Genomic DNA, 18,185 nt, shown 5'->3' with positions numbered 1-18,185 from the left:
TAAAGGAAACCAAGGCATTGCTGTGGGAGGATAAGCTTTGTGAAAGTTAACACTTTTTTTAAAAAATATTTTGCAGGTACTTTACCAGATAGTAACTTAATCAGCATGTATAAAATGAACTTCTTAAATGGAGGACACAACTAGACACTTATTCTTAGTGGTAGAGGGAGATGTGGGGGGTTGAGGACCCAGGGAAGTGTTCTATTCTTAGCTCCTCAACAGAATTCCATCTTTTTAATGGGAGAATGAACAGTGCCAAGTAGAAAATTTGGTTTGAAGTTTTCTGATTTTTTTTTGGTTTGTATATGAGTTGCATATCAACTCATATATCAACATGATAATTAGCTAACCTAAAAATATGGTATTTGGTCTAAAAGTTTCCCATTTTGATGTTTTTATTAGCAGAACTACAAAATTTGAGCTAATTCTCACTATTTGACCTGGTTATTAGCAGATCAAATTTAAAATTGTATTTAGATTTATTTTTTGAAGACTTTAACAAGAACAAAGTGGATCTCTGCAAATGACCTGAACTGCTAGAAGTTGCTCTGAAATCCTGCCCATACCACAATTCCTAAGAAGAGAAAATCTCTAGAGAATCAGAGAACCACACAGCTGTTCTGAGTCTTAAGATATGATGGACAGATGAAATGGGCAATTTAAATTTCTACTATTCACTTTTCCCCAATGTTCCTTTTATTTATAAGGTCTGCTTTACCAAAGGGGACTACCATGAATGGCTTATGTCAGTGTATTGATTATTCTTTTTATTGTTCCCCTCATATTATTTCCCATTTTTGATGAAATATTTGTCATATTAGTTAATAATTCCTTGAGATTATATCTCATTAGATTCAAATAGAGGAATCAGAAAAATATATTTTTTTATTAATTAGTAACCAATTTAGAGCCATTAATTTAGAATCAATAAGTTCTAGACAGTTAATAACCAATAAGCAAAAGAGCCTCTTTTTGCCTTCTCATTCAAAGCTATTTCTTCAAGGACATTGCTGAACTTGCTCCCCAAAAGTCATCAAGCCTAGATCATCTTATTTAGATGGAATTGTTATTGTAACCCCACTATTATTCTAGTTAAATAGATGGAGAATAGAATCTTTTGTATAGATTATTAAGAGGAAAATAATCAGAGAACTGACAGGTCAAAGACAGGTTTCTTCACCTATTAAAAAGAAGTCCACATTATAATATTCATTCTCTAATTAACTGTTAGATAGACATATTTTTTTCCCAAAGGTATTAAAATATTTTGCTGACTCTGGGTGAAGAGGGATGAAAGTCATTCTTTGGTTACAAGAAAGACTTTATTATATTGATTATCTGGTAGCCTTATTAATAAATCGATTTCTAATTACCTAAAAACTCTTTCAGAATTTTGTCTCAATACACATATAAAACATAATTCTCTGTATATAATAACATATAGGTGTCTATATTCTTATCATTCATCATTCTCCAGGATATTTCCTTTTTTTTTAAGAATAGTTTTTTCCTTATTTTTCTCAATAATATATTAAAACAATTTTAAACATCCATTTCCTAAAATGTTTGCATTCTGAATTCTCTCCCTTCTCCTTTGAGTTTGAAATTACCTTTTGAGAAGACAACCACTTTGATAATACATCTGCAGAACATGTTTCCATCTTATCCATTTTATGACCATTAATAGAGAAACAGAAAGTACAAAAGTAAAAACAAAATCTATGCATAAATCTGCATTTAGATTTCATTTGTTCTTTATCTCAAGGTGCATAATATTTTTCATTATAAATATAAACAAATACAATTTTAAAATTTGAATTGTCATTTTATACCAATCAGATTGGCTAATGTGATTAAAGAAAAACATGACAAATATTATAAAGGATGTGGAAAAAATCATTATTGGTAGAAGTATGGATTGATCCAAACATTTTGGAGTAAAATCTAAAATCATGGCTATAAAGTTATTGAACTATTTATATCCTTTTACATAAAAAACCATTACTAATTCTTCTTCCAAAGATAATTACAGATGCTTAGGGGAAAAGGAAAAGAACCTATATATTCTAAAATACTCATAGTAACTCTTCTTGTGGCAGAAAGAAACTGAAAATTGCAGGGAAGCCCATCAGTTGGGGAATAGTTAAACAAGTTGTGGCATGAGATTGGGATGGAATCCTACTGTGCTTAGAGAAATGATGAGCTCACTGATTTGATTTGATTTGATTTTTTTTTAATTTGGTAAATTTATTTTTTTTATTTTTTAAATTAAAGATTTTATTTTCAAAGTATATATATGGATAATTTTTGACAAATTTTAGAGCATCAGAACACAGAAAACGCAAAGTGGAACAATTCTCAAGACAGAGGCAATTTACAAAGTCAGGGGATACTCCTCACAGTTCTAGGGCAGAAGATCCTAGAAGAATTTCTGAAAACAGCCTCACAAAACCCCTGAAACTTAGGACAGTACACCTTCCACCTTGGAAAGAGAGCCTCACTTTAACAAAGAATTAAAAGTTAAGTAATAAGCTGAGAAAATTAAACAACTAAAAAGATTCTGACCACATAAAGTTACTATGGTGACAAGGAAGATTAGAACACACACTCAAAAAAAGATAACAAAATTAAAGCTCCTACATCCAAAGCCTCCAAGAAAAATAAGAATTAGTGTCCAGCCATGGAAGAACTGAAAAGTAATTTTGAAGATCAAGTAAGAAAGCTAGAAGAAAAGTTGGGTATAGAATTGAGAATGAAGCAAAAGGAAATACAAAAAGCTAATGAGGAGAAGAATATCTTAAAAGGAAAATTGGTCAAATGGGAAAGAAGTTACAAAAGCTCACTAAGGAAAATAATTTCCTGAAAATTAGAGCTGAGCAAATGGAAGCTACTGACTTTGTGAACAATCCAAAAAAATAAAATAAAACAAAATAAAACCAAAAGAATGATAAATTTTTTAAAATATATGAAATATTTCTTTAAAAAAAAACTGACCTGGAAAATAGGCCTACCTTAAAACCAGAATCTAAAAAGGAACAAGATCAATGTGATCTTGAAAGATACATCATCTTTCAAGAAATTATCAATGAAACCTGTCCTGATGTTCTAGGATCAGAAGGTAAATTACAAATTGAAAAAATTCACCAGTCATTTCCTGAAAAAGATCTCAAAATCAAAATTTTCAGGAACATTATAGCCAAATAGGTCAAAGAGTAAAGGAGAAAATAATCCAGAAAGAAACAATTCAAGTGTAATGGAGTCACAATCAAGATAACACAAGATTTAGCAAATTCTATAATAAAGGATCAGAGAGCTTGCAATATGATAATCCAGAGAGCAGTAGAGCTAGGATTACTACCAAGAATCACCTGCCCAGCAAAACTGAGTATAATCCTTAAGGGAAAAAAGGTGGGTTTTCAAGAGGACTTTTAAGGATTCACGATGAAAAGACCAGAGTTGAATAGAACACTTCTCTTTAAAATACAAGATTCAAGAGAAGCATAAGGGAGAAATCAGGAAAAAGAGGAAGGACACAGGAAGAAGAAGAAGAAGGGAAAGGAGAGGGTGAAGGAGAAGGGGAAAAGGAAGAACCCAGAGCGTCCTCATCCCACCACCACAATAAGGTACTTAATAAGATCCAATGCTTTATATTCTTACATGAGAAAATGATACTTGTAACTCTATAAGAATTTTCTAATCATTAGGGCAGTTGAGGGGGAGAGAAAAAGGGAGAAGGAGAGAGAAAGAGGAGGAGAAGAGAGGGGGGCCACAGGCTGTGTGAGTTTTATGTGAAGGAATTAGATGTAAAAAATAAAATTAAAGGATGAGAGAGAAATATACTGGGAGAAAGGGAAAGAGAAATGTAGAATGGGGTAAACTATCCCATATAAAAGACTCAAGAAAAGATTTCATAATAGAATGAAAGAAGGGAAGGGAGAAATGAAAGTGAGGGCAGAATAAACAGGGAGGAAATACAATTAACAATAGCAATAGGAAAGAAATTTTAAGTTTCTCTGGTAAAGGACTCATTTTTCAAACATATAGGGAATTGAGTCAAATTTATTAAAAAACAGGGAAGTTCTGGGAAGGTGGTGGAGTAGGTTGGTAAATCTCAAGCTCTCTGGAGTTCCTCGGCAAATAGAGTACATCTGTGACTTGAAGCAAAAATAGGTCGGTGAAAAATCAGGAAGACTTTGTATAGAACAGGGATCCTGCAGGCACAACCCAAGAAGATCCAAAGAAAGACCCTGGGCTGGGATTAATCCATGGGAACCATAGAAACTTTCACCTTCCCTAGTGTTTGTGGAATCTGGAGCTCTGAGTCTGGGAAGAATGAAGGAACCTTGGCTAATCAGGAATAACAGGCTCAGCTGTCCTGCAAGGCCTTGGTGAAGAGGGAACAAGTGAGCACAGAGACAGGAGCAGGGATGCTGGTAAGTCTTGCAGGCACTTGCAGGAGGGGGGAAGCTCTTAGTTTGGCATTCCAAGTCAGAGGGGAGAACTGAAGTGAAGGCTCAGGCACCATCCTGCCCACCCTTCATGATTACAGAAGCTTACACTAATTCTTCTCATGAAAAAAAAAAAAAAAACTGAACTAGCAAAGAAGAAAGAACCCAACTATTGAAGCTTACTATGGAGAAGTTCTTCAGGGGAGGATAGTGAAGTTTAAAAAAAAAAAAAAAAAAGGGAAAAAAACATCTTTTATTGCAAAGAATAATGTTAAATGGCTCCCTACCCTAAGAGAATTTCCAGAAGAACTCAAAAAAAGAATTTTAAAATTAAATGAGAGACATTTAAGAAAAACTTTATAAATAAATAAAAGCTATACAAGAAAAACAAGAAAATTATGTGGGAGGGAAGGGGAAAGTTAACCAAAGAGATACAGAATCTTAAGGATGAAAATAACTCTGAAAATTAGAATTGGGAAGCCAGTGAAGTACAATGGATCAAGAAATAACAAAGCAATATAAAAAAATAAAAAAATATAGCAGAATGGGAAACATCTTATAAGAAAAACAACAGATCTAGAGAACAGATCAAAAAGAGAAACTATAAGAATAATGGGACTACCTGAAAGCTGTAACCAAAAAAAGAATCTTGACACAATAATGCAAGAAATAATTTTTTTAAAATATTCTACAGTGAACAGGGGAAAGTAGAAAGAAAAAAATCCACCTCAAAGAGATCCTTTGTCAAAAACACATAGTAATTTTATTGCCAAATTTTGGAAAACCCCAGATCAAAGAAAAAATTTTGCAAGAAATAAGAAAAAAACAATTCAAATATTCTGGAGCTATAGTTAGAATTATACAAGACTTCTCAGCAGCCACTATAAAAGACTGCAAGTCCTGAAATCATATATATATATATATATATATATATATATATATATATATCAGCAATCAAAAGAATTAGACCTGTGGCCAAAAACATAATATCAAACAAAATTATCCATAATCAAAATAATATCCATAAACATAAAATATCCATAATATTTAAAAAGTGGACATTCAACAAACTTGAAGATTTCTGGACTTTCAACAAAACCTGAACTCAAGACAAAATTTAATATGTAAAAATTAATCCAAGATTAATTTCAAGTAACTTGACATGGACATATTTTTTGTGTTTTTTATGTGGTAATGTATGACATATGTTTAATATTGGCATCAGTAATTGGGTAACTCAAAAGAAAGATTTACACAAATGAGTTATAGAGGAAGAATAGATGCAGAGGCATTAGAGGGGAAAAGAGGGCTCCTAGTTCTGATAAACTACTTACATTGGAAATGGGTTAAATAGGCAATAGTACGTATATACCATGAAAGGTATAGCACCTTCCAAAATCTATAAAGAAATAAAGGGTGAAGGGTAGGAGGAAGAGAAATCAAAGGGTGAGGGAAGAAGACAAGGAAGGGGTCCGTGGGTGGGGAGAGGTTAAGTAATAGCAAGACAAGATAAATAAAAGCAGAAAGGTTAGCAGTCATAGGAAAGAAGAGATATACACAAACACTGCAAAAAGGATCAGGAGTAGAATTTAATAAAAATAAAATTAGTTCTAGTAATCGCTGATCTCAAAGTCAAAATTAAAGATCCAATCAAGTGAGAAATCTACATTTTTATATCAGTCAGTCTAATATTGTTTTAGATACATATTTACATATAAGTAAATGTGTGAGTATATATAGGTATTATATGTTACCTATACATGGGTGTATATAAAATAGATATACATATATGGGGGGGGGAGTCTGCAGATGAGTGTGAATGCATGTATTTGTGTGTGTATATAGATGTATGTATGTACTTGTGTGTATATGTGTGTGTGTGTGTCTGTGTACAATTAAATATAGCCTGCTTGAAGGAAGTAAGAAGGGATGAAAGGAGGGAAAGAATAAACAGAGAACAACAACAACAACAAAAACCTAAAAAGAAGCAAAGAAAAGATGGACAGACACCCATGAATATAATTTCTTCTATTATATCTTTTTTGAAAACTGGAAAGTTCTGCTGGGCACATGACAATGCTCTGTTCTGTTGTTTTGTTTTATCTACTTTTTCTTCTATTCTTTTTTAAATAAATATTTTTAAAAGAAAAATTATAAGAGCCTTCCCCAATTGATAATCAAAACATACAAAAAATGCCCCAAAAGCTATAAAATCATATATATCTGTATGTAATATTTGGGCTAGCCTGGAGGTCCTCTGGACAGATCTTGATTTCAAGTGAATAGTCACCACAGGAATAGAGTCCAAAGTCTTTATTGTCTCCTTTATAGTCTCCTTCCATAGTCTGTGTCTGTTGTAGTCTGACCCAAACTCAGTTTAACACAATCTCCTCCAGCAGTCTGACAGTCATCTGACAGTCTCTTGTTCCCCTCCCCTTCCCTCTCCTTCCCTCCCTTTCTCTCCCATCCCTCCCACTTTGTCCCCATTTTAAATACCCTGTTGTAATTATATCATTACAGTATACTGAATATGCGTGAACTACAGAACCATTACATCACCAGACTAAGTACTAAGTATATATGTGAACTAGAGAACCATCATCTCATCAATTCCACTGAGTTAACACCGTCTTTCAAGTTTACTTCTCCAGAGTTCCACCCTTTACACATATCCTGTGGTGTAACAATACTACTACTAGGCATGACTCTCAAAAGAAATTTTAAAAAAAGAAAGGAAGATGACCTATATGTACTAAAATATGTATAGCAATTCTTTTCTCAGGTCAAAGAATGAGAAATTGAGGACCTGTCTATCAACTGAGGAATGGATGAATAAATTGTGATATGTGATTATGGTGGGATATTATAGTTCTAGTCACAGATTTTTTTCTTGCCTTCTTACCATATTAACCAGAAAATATGATTGTCCTGAGTCTTTGAAATTATATCAGTTATTCCCAAACTATTCAAAAAAGTCATGTTTGACCAAACCAGAAATTTTCAGTAATATTTAAGAGAAGATGGTGGTCCTGAAGTATAGAGTAGGAAGAAGAGAACATAAGGGGCAATAGTAAAGAGAATGATGAGCAGAATGTTCTCACAAAAACCTGGAAAGTCCTCCACATACTCAAGCAAAGTGAAATGTACTTCATGCATTGTAATAGCAATGTTTTGGGATGATCAACTGTGAATAAGTTTGCTGTTCTTAGCAATGCAATGATCCCTAACTATTCTGAAGGATTTATAATGAAAAATAGTATCCATACCTAGAGAAAAAAAAAAAAGCTGATTATATCTAAATACAAATTAAAGAATACTCTTTTTTTTAGTTTGTTTTTTGGGGGAGGGATCTATGTTTTCTTTCACAATATGTCTTTTATGAAAATGTTTTGCATTACTCCACATATGCCTTCTTAAGGAGGGGTGGGACTGGGGAGGAAGGGAGAAAATCTGGAACTCAAAATTCTAAAAACAAATGTACAAAATTTCTAGCATATTGTTGACTGAGTACACATATATTATAATTATTGGTCCATGTATGAACATGCACATTAAAAAAAAGCTTAAAAGAAAGAAAAAATAAATATTTAAAACTATCTTGACATGTAATCAGAAAAAATAATCCACTAAGTACAAAAAAATTAAAAAAAATTTTAAGACAATTTTCATAAACAATAATCTTAGTGACTACTGCTTTGATAAAATGAGGGGCAAGATATCCCTCCCCTCAAGAGCCAAGATTTAAATGCTATTAAACAGTTGTAGCCAATGTGGGGGAAAAAAAGGTAAGAACTCAGCCCTGTGCCAGAAATAGGGAATATCATCTTTACACAAAAGTTCTCACCTTTTCTGGACACAGTAAAAGAAAGAATAGATAAAATAAGATATTTAAAAGGTAATTCTAAAAATTTTTGATAAAAGACGCTAGAGAGAAAGATTTTAGCTTTATCTGTCCTGAGAGAAATGTTTCAGAAGGAAGGAATCAGATAAATTTTGCTTACACTTGAGGAACAAGACAACTCTCACTCCTAAATGTGGACACTAGCAAGTGAGCTCTCCCTTGAAGTTTTCAATTAAGCTTTTAGTATCCATGTTCCTAGAGAAAGAGTCTTGAATTGTGCCTCATTACTACCCTAAAGGACAAAGGAGAGAACTCAGTTTAAAAGCAGAAACACTATAAAAAAGAGAGTTCTCACCTTTTGTAGGTAGAGGAAAGAGTGGGAGGAGCTAATCAAAGGAACACGTATAAAATAACCTTTAAAATTCATTATTTCAGTTTTTGCTGCCAAAGCACCAGGGAAACAGCGAACATTATCCTGAGAGGAGTCTTAAAGGACAGAATCAGAGGTAAGCTTCTCTTGGAAAAACATTTTATTTCTCCATACTTTTTTTTTTTTTTTTTTAAGATTCCATCTCAGTTCAGGTAAAGAGAGAAAAATGAGAGACTGGAGAAAAAAGTATTTGAGTTTAAAGTTTGCACTGAGGGGGATGTTAGTTGGATGGAGACAATGATTGGGATTTTTCTTCTCTTCTTGTCATATTAAATTATCAGAAATATGATTGCCCTGAGCCTTTGAAACAAAATCACTTATTCCAAAACTACTCAAAAAAATTCAGAAGTCTGACCAAACTAGAGATTTTCAGTAATATTTAAGAGAAAGTTATGACATTTTCTTCAAAAGACGGTAAGATTGAAATATAGGATAGGATATAGAAAAAGTAAGAAGAAATAGTAAAGAGAATCCCTAGCATTTAGTTTCCTTGGAGAAAAGAGTTCAGGTTTAGCCCTTGGGGGCCTCAGCTGCTTTAGAGACAAAATGGCCTATGCTCTTTAGCTATTTCAGGGTGACTAGGGATGAGGCCCATCTGTAAGAAAGGTTTAGTGGCTTCTGCCTTAGCCCATTCTCTGATTCCCAGGATTCTTAGATTCCCTAGTTCTAGCTGAAGACAGGCAGGATGGACCTGTTTAAGATATGTGATAGATATGGATCCACCTCTGTTACAAGCCCTCTCTTGCTTCCTCCCTGCCACACAATCTGTACAAAAATTTTCAGATGCCTCGGATAGCAGAGAAATGACCCGGTCAAAGTTTTCACTGACTCTTTCTCCTTATACCTAGGAACATGGCTGCCAAAGACTTAATTGAAAACTTCAAGGCAGGGCCCTCTTGTTCCATCTGCCTAGACTACTTCACTGACCCAGTGACTGCCAAATGTGGTCATAGCTTCTGTATAGAGTGTCTTCTCCAGTGCATGGAGGGAGTTGATGCCACGTTAACCTGCCCAGAATGCAGACAACTCATCCAAATCAGCAGTTTGATACCCGACAGGGACCTGCAGCAACTGTCCACTAGTCGCAAAAGGCGCAGACATCGTTTGCTGCAGAGCATGGAGAACCTGACCACCTGTGATCAACATGGGGAAAAGGAGATACTTTTCTGTGAGGAAGACCAGAAAGTCATCTGTGAGTCTTGCTCATTAGCCTCAGAGCACAAGGATCATCAAATGATTCTTGTGGACAGGGCAATTGACAAGTACAAGGTAAGAGTGTCCCCTCACTATTGAGCTATCCCAAGGGAGAAATGATATGGCCTCATTCAACTCTTTTTGTGGTCATAAGAAGGGTGGCTCATTTGTGGCTAACACAGCCATGTTGGGTACACAACTCAATTTATAGGGCCCAAGGGAAATCTAAAGGCCCCACATCTATCTGTGGCTTCAAAACCAAATTCACATTCTATTGTCAAATTTCTAAATTAGTCTACATCCTTCTGTTTCATTTTTATCATGTATAAAATTCTGAAAATCCTAATAATGCCAAGATCTCACAGTTTTTCTCAGGATTCAATGGATAATCCACAGCAGATCTGATAGAGTTAAAATGCTATATAAGTGAGTTATTATGCTGACCATTTTCAAATGTGGGGATCTCCTTAGTCTAAAGAAAATAGTTTTGACACAACTCTGCTTTTCTTGCAGGCCATCCTCCAGGAGCATAAGAATAGATTAAGGAGGAAACAAGAGGAAATTAAAAGTAGACTGGAGAAAACGATAAGGATAATGAACTCTTATGAGGTCAGTTTCTATCTGTTTTTCTGAAGAAAAGGCAAATCATGCTTTAGCAAATTTTTTCTGAAGAAAAGGAGAATCATGTTTTAGCAAAGGATCAGATTCATATTCATGATCTCAGAATAAAATGTATTGCCTCATTCACAAATGAATAATCTGATATCCAATGCCAGTAGAATACCTTTGGTTTTCATGTGATCTAAGAAAATATAGGTATGAAGAAACAAGGTTTAGAAAGTATATGGGTATTTTGAGGGGAAAACTTTTCCCTTATGTAATATTTTTTTCTATCATTTCCATTGTTAACTAATCCCTAAGAAAAGGACTTTCAAGAAACAATGTATCTTAAAAGTCCTGAAATGGAAGATGTGGGCCTAGTAGTAAAAAAGGAGAGCCTGGCACCAGAGTTTATGGATCTTCTTCAAATATCCAATAGTTTTCAAAAGACAGCACAAATGTTTGCCATTCACCTCTTCTATCGTGGACTTTTTATTTCTTTATCCTATCTTTTCTTGGGACAGGAGCATATTTGTGTTTTAGAACAATCAATTAAAGATGAATACAAGGAAGTACACGAGTTCTTAGAGAATGAAAAAAGATTACACCTACAATTATTGAAGAAGGAAACCAGAGATAAGGAGGCAAAAAATCAGCAGAAAAAGGCCAAAATTTTACAACAAATGAAGCTTATACAAAGAAAGATTTTAAACATCAAGGAGAATATGGTCAAGGCCCCAGTGGAATTGATCCAGGTAGGTGGGTAAAAAAGATATATTCTATTTCTTTAGAAATGATGAACAAAAGTTACCTGTCTAGTCACATACAGAACACTAAGAAAAAGATATCAGGACCAATTGGCATAGAATGGGTCAGTTCAGGCTTTCCACTTGATTCTCCAAATGTATTTTTCTTTTCTTATGAGTTTGGCTGGATATAAATTTTTAGTAATCAGAATAGCACAGGGATTCTTAAAGGATAAGACACTTTAAAGCCAAAGTTTGTTATAATTTCCAATATCTATCTCATATTTGTCTCATGTTAAATTTGTTATTGGTTGAACTTGCTTTTAACTCCTTATCTCTATAGTGTAACACATTTCCTTCATGAAAAGAGGTCAAATAGATTGTCCTTAACAACCTCTTTCAGAAAAAATGGTTAGCAGTTCTATAATTCCTTATAGTAAAGCATGACATTTGGCAATGAACAAATTTAATTTTAGATCAACAATGAAGCATTTCTAGAATGCTTATAGAATGGCACTATACTAGATTCTGTAACTATAAAGAGAATTAAACAATCCAAAGTGACAAGCAACAAAAAATTTATTTGAAAAGATATCAAGGGGGTATGGCCTCATCTTCACAAATGTGAAATTTTAATAGATCTCAGAAGCTCAAACCAAATTTTGCTTCCAGAGTCTTTTGGTAATAAAGCATTAACTGGCCAAGCATTGTCATGCCAAAACCTAAAGAAGCTAAGAAGTCATCAGCCCTCACCTATCCCCCACTGGAAGGGTAGTGGGATGGTTATTTATTGGGAAAAAAATAGAATCCTAGAGTTAAAAAAGATCTCAAAGGTCATCTAAGCCAAGCTAACCCTATTGGAAATGTAGATTAAAAAGAAAAAGAAAACTTCATACATATTAATTTGAAGGAGAAAAGCAAAGCAGTTGGAGGAGAAATGAGTGGAAAAAAAAAAAGAAAAAAAAAAAAACAAAACAGAGAGTAGCTAACATAAGCTATATTTCCAAGGAACTGAGGAACTATAAACTCTAGATGGCAAAGCTGAAAAGAGATTCCACTAGGCTTGGGAGATTTCCAGAGAAGAGGCTTAAATTTTTTGAGAATTATTCATCCAGAGGCATGATTTCCCTTCATGGTGCAAAATTTGGGGACATGAAGAAAATGTTCTGAATGGGAGAGAGTATCAGTTTATAAATTGAAGTATTAGGAATGAGGCAACATGTCAGGTCAAGTATTTGACTTTATCACTGGAGCATTAGATTTGTTCTTCTAAATACTAGGGGGCAGAACCAGAACAAATGGTTTGTATAAAAAACAATCATAATCAGATAATTGCTCTAAGTAATTTTGTGCTTTTGAGTTTTCCAACATGACTGACGTATCTTATTTGTGAGGCACTGTGATCCTTTGAATGAAGTTAGAAATTTTATAATCTCTCTCATGTAGAGACAATGAGCACTTAAGAGCCATGTCTAGGATTACACGAAGAGAACATCAAAAGCAATGTCTAAGCTTGTGTTTTAATTTCTTGATGTCCAAGGTCTTTATGAAGTTATATTATCACTCTACATAGGTGTTGTCCAAAATAATGTTGTCAAATTATGTGGTGATTTCTCTGCCATGGAAAGTCTCACAAAGAAGGCTGACTGACAATTTTCATAATGTTCTATAATCACTCTTCATATATTAGACTTGGCTTGACTTAGATGACCTCCAGGATCTTTGCTAACTCTAGGATTTTATTTTTATCCCAATAAATAGCCAGCCCATTACCTTTCTAGTTTAGGTGAAGGCTGATGACTTCTTAGATTTGGGCTTTCACACATCAGTGTTTGGCCAGTTAATACTTCATTACCAAAAATCTTCTGGAAACAACACTCAATTTGAGCTTCTAGGCTCTATTAAAATTTCATTTTTGTGAAGATGAAGCCATGCCCCTTTGATTTCAAAACCTACATTTCTCACTCAGTCTCCCAGACCCCAAAACCTTTTCCAACTAACTCATTTGCTCTTTTATCATTGAAGGTAGGTAAAAGTTTGAGTCTATCAGAAACATTTTTAGTGCAGTAGAGAGAGAGAAGAGCAGGGTAGTGTGGCACTTCTCTTGAAAGGGAGTCATTTCTCCATTTATAAGAGGAAGGCAGAAGCATGAGAGCAACCAGAAAACAAGCAAAGGCTAGTTCAATGTGGCACAGATTTAAATCATTAAAATATGGTAATGTCCATGAGAAATGTTCCAAGCACATGACAAATCTGTGGGGAGGTGTGTCGGGACTCTGAGAAAGATGACATTATAACAATAGACTAAAGAACAGAACACTAAATCTCTCTCTTTTTTTAAATTTTCTCCCCTCAGGGTATGAAAAGCTCAATGGCCGGGTAAGTTTCTGTTCAATGGTCAACTAAGTTAAAAAATACAGAATATAGGAAGGAATCTGATTCTTTAAAATGGTTAATTGGGGTTTACTTTGCTGAAACATAATAGAGCTCTATGTAGAACAAATGTAATCAAATGTTTCTTATTTGTAGGGTTGAGGAGTTACTTCAAGAACCAGATCCGGAGACTGGTCCCGAAATCTGGACCAAGTATCGCATCACTGGCTTTAGAAAAATGCTCATGAGCTACTTCAGTAAGTCTTCCATATCTGTCCAAATTAACATTTGAGAAATCCCTAGGAGTTCCCATATTGTTTGCAAAGGATTTTCTCACTGTGTACAAGCATGCACAAATGACCTTTCCCTCAGTCTCTGCTGTTCTATATAAATCATTGTTATTTTCATTTGACTTCTTCAGTCATTTCAGTTGTATCTTTCACTTTATGATCCTAGTATTTTGGCAAAATGAATGGAGCACTTGCCATTTTCTTCTCCAGATCAACTGGAGGAAACTAAGGCAGATTAGTTTAAGTGACTTGCCCAGGGTCACATGGCTAGTAAAGATTTGAAGTCAAATTTTCACCTAGGTCATCCTGATTCCATAACTGGTGCTTTAATATGCTACTCTATCCACTGCTCCATTGAGCTATCTTTATATGACTATTAAGGGTTTTTCAGTTTTCCAATTTGGCATCTCAACAACATGAAGGATCCTACTCATTTCATTCATTATTACAACTATTTTCCTAATTAACCAGACCATTTCACACCTTTGCAAGCAGTGAATTCATTGGCCTAATATCTTACTTCACCACTAACCTTAAATTAGTCTGATTTTTATTATGTTTGCCCATTGATAGATATAAGGTTATCCTTCAGCGGTTCAAGATTCATTTGTCTAGTTAAAAGTGATTGTCTATTCATTTAACTATTATTGTTGACTTATATTTTTTTCTCGTTTGATCAGCTTATGTCACCATTTCATCTTTTGTAGAATGGCTTTTAAGATTTCTCCTAATTCTACGAAGATTTTCAATGTCATACATACTACTCTTTGTGATGATTTGTTATCTAGGAAGGATGAAGCTTGGGTATTTCCTTTTGCAGATCCATTTCTTCTTCAAAAATTTTGCCTTTCAGTCTGGTGGGAAAGGAGGTTCTTTATACTGAGAATTCTTCAGTACTCAGTCCCTTTTCCCTTGCCTTAGTTTCCTTTTTTGGTAGCTTGTGAACATTTCTAAAAAGAAATCAACTTGAGGTTCCTGAGTTCTCTCAGATGTTCTATATCCACTTCTGAGGTTGTACAAGGAATTTGGGATTAACCAAAATTGCTCACTCATGAGGGTTTTTTCTCCCTAAAGATTAAGCAAAAGAAGAGATTTATAGGACTAGAAGAGTAAAGTTTAATATTCCTAAAAAAAAAAAAAAAGCAGGATTTCCTTCCAGTGTCATAGGAAACACATTGTTTGATAAAGAAAATGGTAGGAGATAAAACTCCAAGCAGGAAGAAGACTCCATCTTCTCTAAAAGAAGAGAGAGATGGAAGAGGTGACAGGTTAAGGAAGACATTTATTTCAAAGGATTTGGGAATGGAGTAATAGAATGACATTTCAACTCTAGAATGGTCAGGTAGCATGTTTCTCCCAAGTATTTCAGTGAGGAATATTACCCTTCAGTGACACCCCATTCCTCAATGATATATTGGCATAGCAATAGAACTGCTATAATGTATTCCTTGAAGTTCTTGATGCTCTAATCTGTCTCTGTTCCAATTCATCATTCCTAGAATTACTGACAAACCTTTAATTTTATTCAGATGCCATCAAATTATTCTACTCTCTAAAGTCTCTTCCCCTTTCATCATTTCTTATACTTCTAAACACTTTAACAAACTTTTGCCTTCCAACATGCCTTCTTTCCTTGTCATCATTTTCAAACCATTTGTCTCTAATTCTGCTTCAAGAGTTTTCAAATAGTTATCCAGATCTTCACATATATGGGGCTTCCTGATCCCAGACCTCCTTTTCTCTTCTCCTCCCTTTCTCTATCTTATCTTCTTCCCTCTATTACCCTTTTCCTTCCTTCTTTTCTTAATCTTTTCATATGTACCTCTTTTCTTGGGCATATTCTTCCCTTCATCTCTTCTCCCATCCAAATATGTAACTATTTTTAGGTGCTTAGTGTGCTGCATTTCTCACTATCTTTATTATGTATCTATATAGGTCTCAAGTTGCTTCTTTCCTAAGGAAAGATTCCTGAGGAAAGGGATCTATGGAAGAATTGAAAATGAATACTTCCTTTTCCTTGTCTTTGTAAAACAAAAATGTTATTTCCACCAAAGGCATTCAGCCTTATACTCCCTACCTGTATTAGTATACACTATAAATTATCATGCCAATATAGTACCTCATTCAAAGATATACCATCTATTTTCTAATGCCTAATGTTCTGCTTGACCATTGTGTTTAATACTGCAGTCTTAATTATTAAATATAGTGTTTAATATTAAATTCTTAAATAATGAATAAATGTTTTCAAACACAGAATGTTGGATTTAAAACTGGAAGGGTCCTAAAGTTTCTTTTGCTTGAATCCTACCTTCAGTTTACATATCAGGAAACTGAACCACTGGAAAACTAAGATGATTGACCACATATACATATATATATATATATATATATATATGTTAGAGGCAAATCAATCCCCTTGAGAGTTCTTATATAATCCCATATAGATTTTGATTAGAATCCCTTAGCGTGAGATTGTCCACGATTCAAAAGAAAATGTTTTTGTTTTTGTTTTAATGTCCAAGGTCTGCAAACCAAATCTAATTATCCCTTCTTCCCCCTTTCTCTAGGAGATATAACAATGGATCCTGAAACAGTCGGTCCTCATCTCACTTTGTCTGAAGATTTGAAACATCTCAAGTGTGGTATCCCTGACGATAATGATTTTGGTGCATTGGGAGCCCAAACCTTTACTTCAGGCAAACATTACTGGGAAGTGGAGTTAGACCATAATATAAAATGGGAAGTGGGTATCTGTCAAGATCCATTTAGTAGAAGGGGAAACCTCTCCATATCAACTGATGATATAATTGCCCTAGAAGGCTTCAGATTTGGGAAGAATTCCCTCGTGTGGGGCTTAGAGGACGATGATATTGTGAGTGAGCCAATAGAGAAGTTGGGCATCTTTCTTGACTATGAAGAAGGACATGTAACATTTTATAATGTCACAAAAGAAATCTTATTTATCTATTGTTCCCCAACCACAGTTTTTGAAGGGCCGATTCGCCCTTACTTCTGTCTTTCCAGTCATATTGAAGACCCTATTCCTGGATCACTCATTATCTGCCCCAAGAGTAATTAGTATAGGACTCTCACTGATGCTAATTACTATGGGAACCTCTCAATGACAAGTGAGTGGAAATGACTTTGAAAATGATTTTCTATTCTTTTAAACTCGTGTTGCAATTGTTAATAAAATTCTGTATTATCAAAATCAATTATAATAAAGGCCAACTTTTTATATTTGATAATTCTAATGTATCTCATTTTGTATCAAAACCCTATGTGTCTCACCTCACTGAAACAACTAATAAATATCACCAGGAATACTCTACAAAACCAATCTATGAAGGGAAACATAATATTTTCTCATATCAAATAGAAATGGATATCATATACTAACACTATACATTTCTAAAATAGGCTCCTATTTGTATTAATCTCTATACACATATATACACATATACATATGCATATATATTATGTTAATCCTTCAGTGTTGTTTCTTTTCTTTTTTTCTCAATTACATGTAATCAATTCTCAATTATATGCAATTAATTCTCAATTACATGTAACTCTCGAGAATTTTTTTTATTTTTCTCAATTACATGTAAAAAGAATTTTTAAAATATATTTTCTATCATTTTTGAGTGCTAAATTTTGCTCCTTTTTTCCTTTGAATTTCAAGTTTTCTCTCATTTTTTGAAAAGGTAACTATTTTGCTATAGCTTATGTATTTGCAGTCATACAAAGCATATTTCTATTTTAGTCATGGTGCAAAAGTAAACAGAAACCAAAAAAGAAGTTTAAAAATCTACAGACTCCTTTGGTTCCATCTGGAGGTAGATAGTACTTTTCAGCATAAGTCCTTTAAAATTATTTTGTTTCTTCATTTTGCTGAAAATAGCTAAATCCTTCACAATTGATCACCACACAATATTGTTTTTATTGTGGATGATGATTTGGCTCAGCTCACTTTACTTCAGCTTGATGAGAATTAGATAAGGAGTATCTATCTAAATGAAATTAGGGTTAATTGAGGTCTAGTGGCAGGTTTGGGGTACAGAGAGTCAAATAGAACTCCCCTGCAACCCCTTTGGATTGGACACAAGGATACAGAGTTAAATGAGGTGTAGCATCGGTGCAGAGTCCCCTGTAAAGGAATTTACAGACCTGAAAAACTAGATTGATAAAGAGGTTTATTGTGGGGTTTGGAAGTAAGGTTGAAAAGTAGAAAGACACCAGGGCCAGAGCTGGCACGGG

The 18,185-nt window shown here is 34.1% G+C and overlaps 1 protein-coding gene across 2 annotated transcripts; it reads left to right on the top strand.

Moving 5' to 3' along the window:
- Positions 1 to 3,410: 3,410 nt before the first annotated feature.
- LOC141547964 (putative E3 ubiquitin-protein ligase TRIML1) lies at positions 3,411 to 17,173 on the top strand. Of its 2 annotated transcripts, XM_074276682.1 has the most exons (8): positions 3,411 to 3,623; positions 8,725 to 8,795; positions 9,568 to 9,988; positions 10,427 to 10,522; positions 11,038 to 11,268; positions 13,616 to 13,638; positions 13,789 to 13,889; positions 16,493 to 17,173. In XM_074276682.1, exons 3-8 carry the CDS (start codon positions 9,572 to 9,574, stop codon positions 17,002 to 17,004), a joined length of 1,380 nt encoding a protein of 459 aa, XP_074132783.1. In that variant the 5' UTR covers positions 3,411 to 3,623; positions 8,725 to 8,795; positions 9,568 to 9,571; the 3' UTR covers positions 17,005 to 17,173. The 2 variants fall into 2 exon arrangements, with proteins under 2 accessions (XP_074132783.1, XP_074132784.1); XM_074276683.1 differs by lacking the exon at positions 13,616 to 13,638 and having other exon boundaries at positions 11,038 to 11,276.
- The last annotated feature ends 1,012 nt before the right edge of the window (positions 17,174 to 18,185 follow it).

Source organism: Sminthopsis crassicaudata, chromosome 6, assembly GCF_048593235.1.
Source record: "Sminthopsis crassicaudata isolate SCR6 chromosome 6, ASM4859323v1, whole genome shotgun sequence".
NCBI lineage: Eukaryota > Metazoa > Chordata > Mammalia > Dasyuromorphia > Dasyuridae > Sminthopsis > Sminthopsis crassicaudata.
The sequence above is the reverse complement of the archived record's forward strand: the minus strand, read 5'-3'. Positions and strand labels throughout refer to the sequence as shown.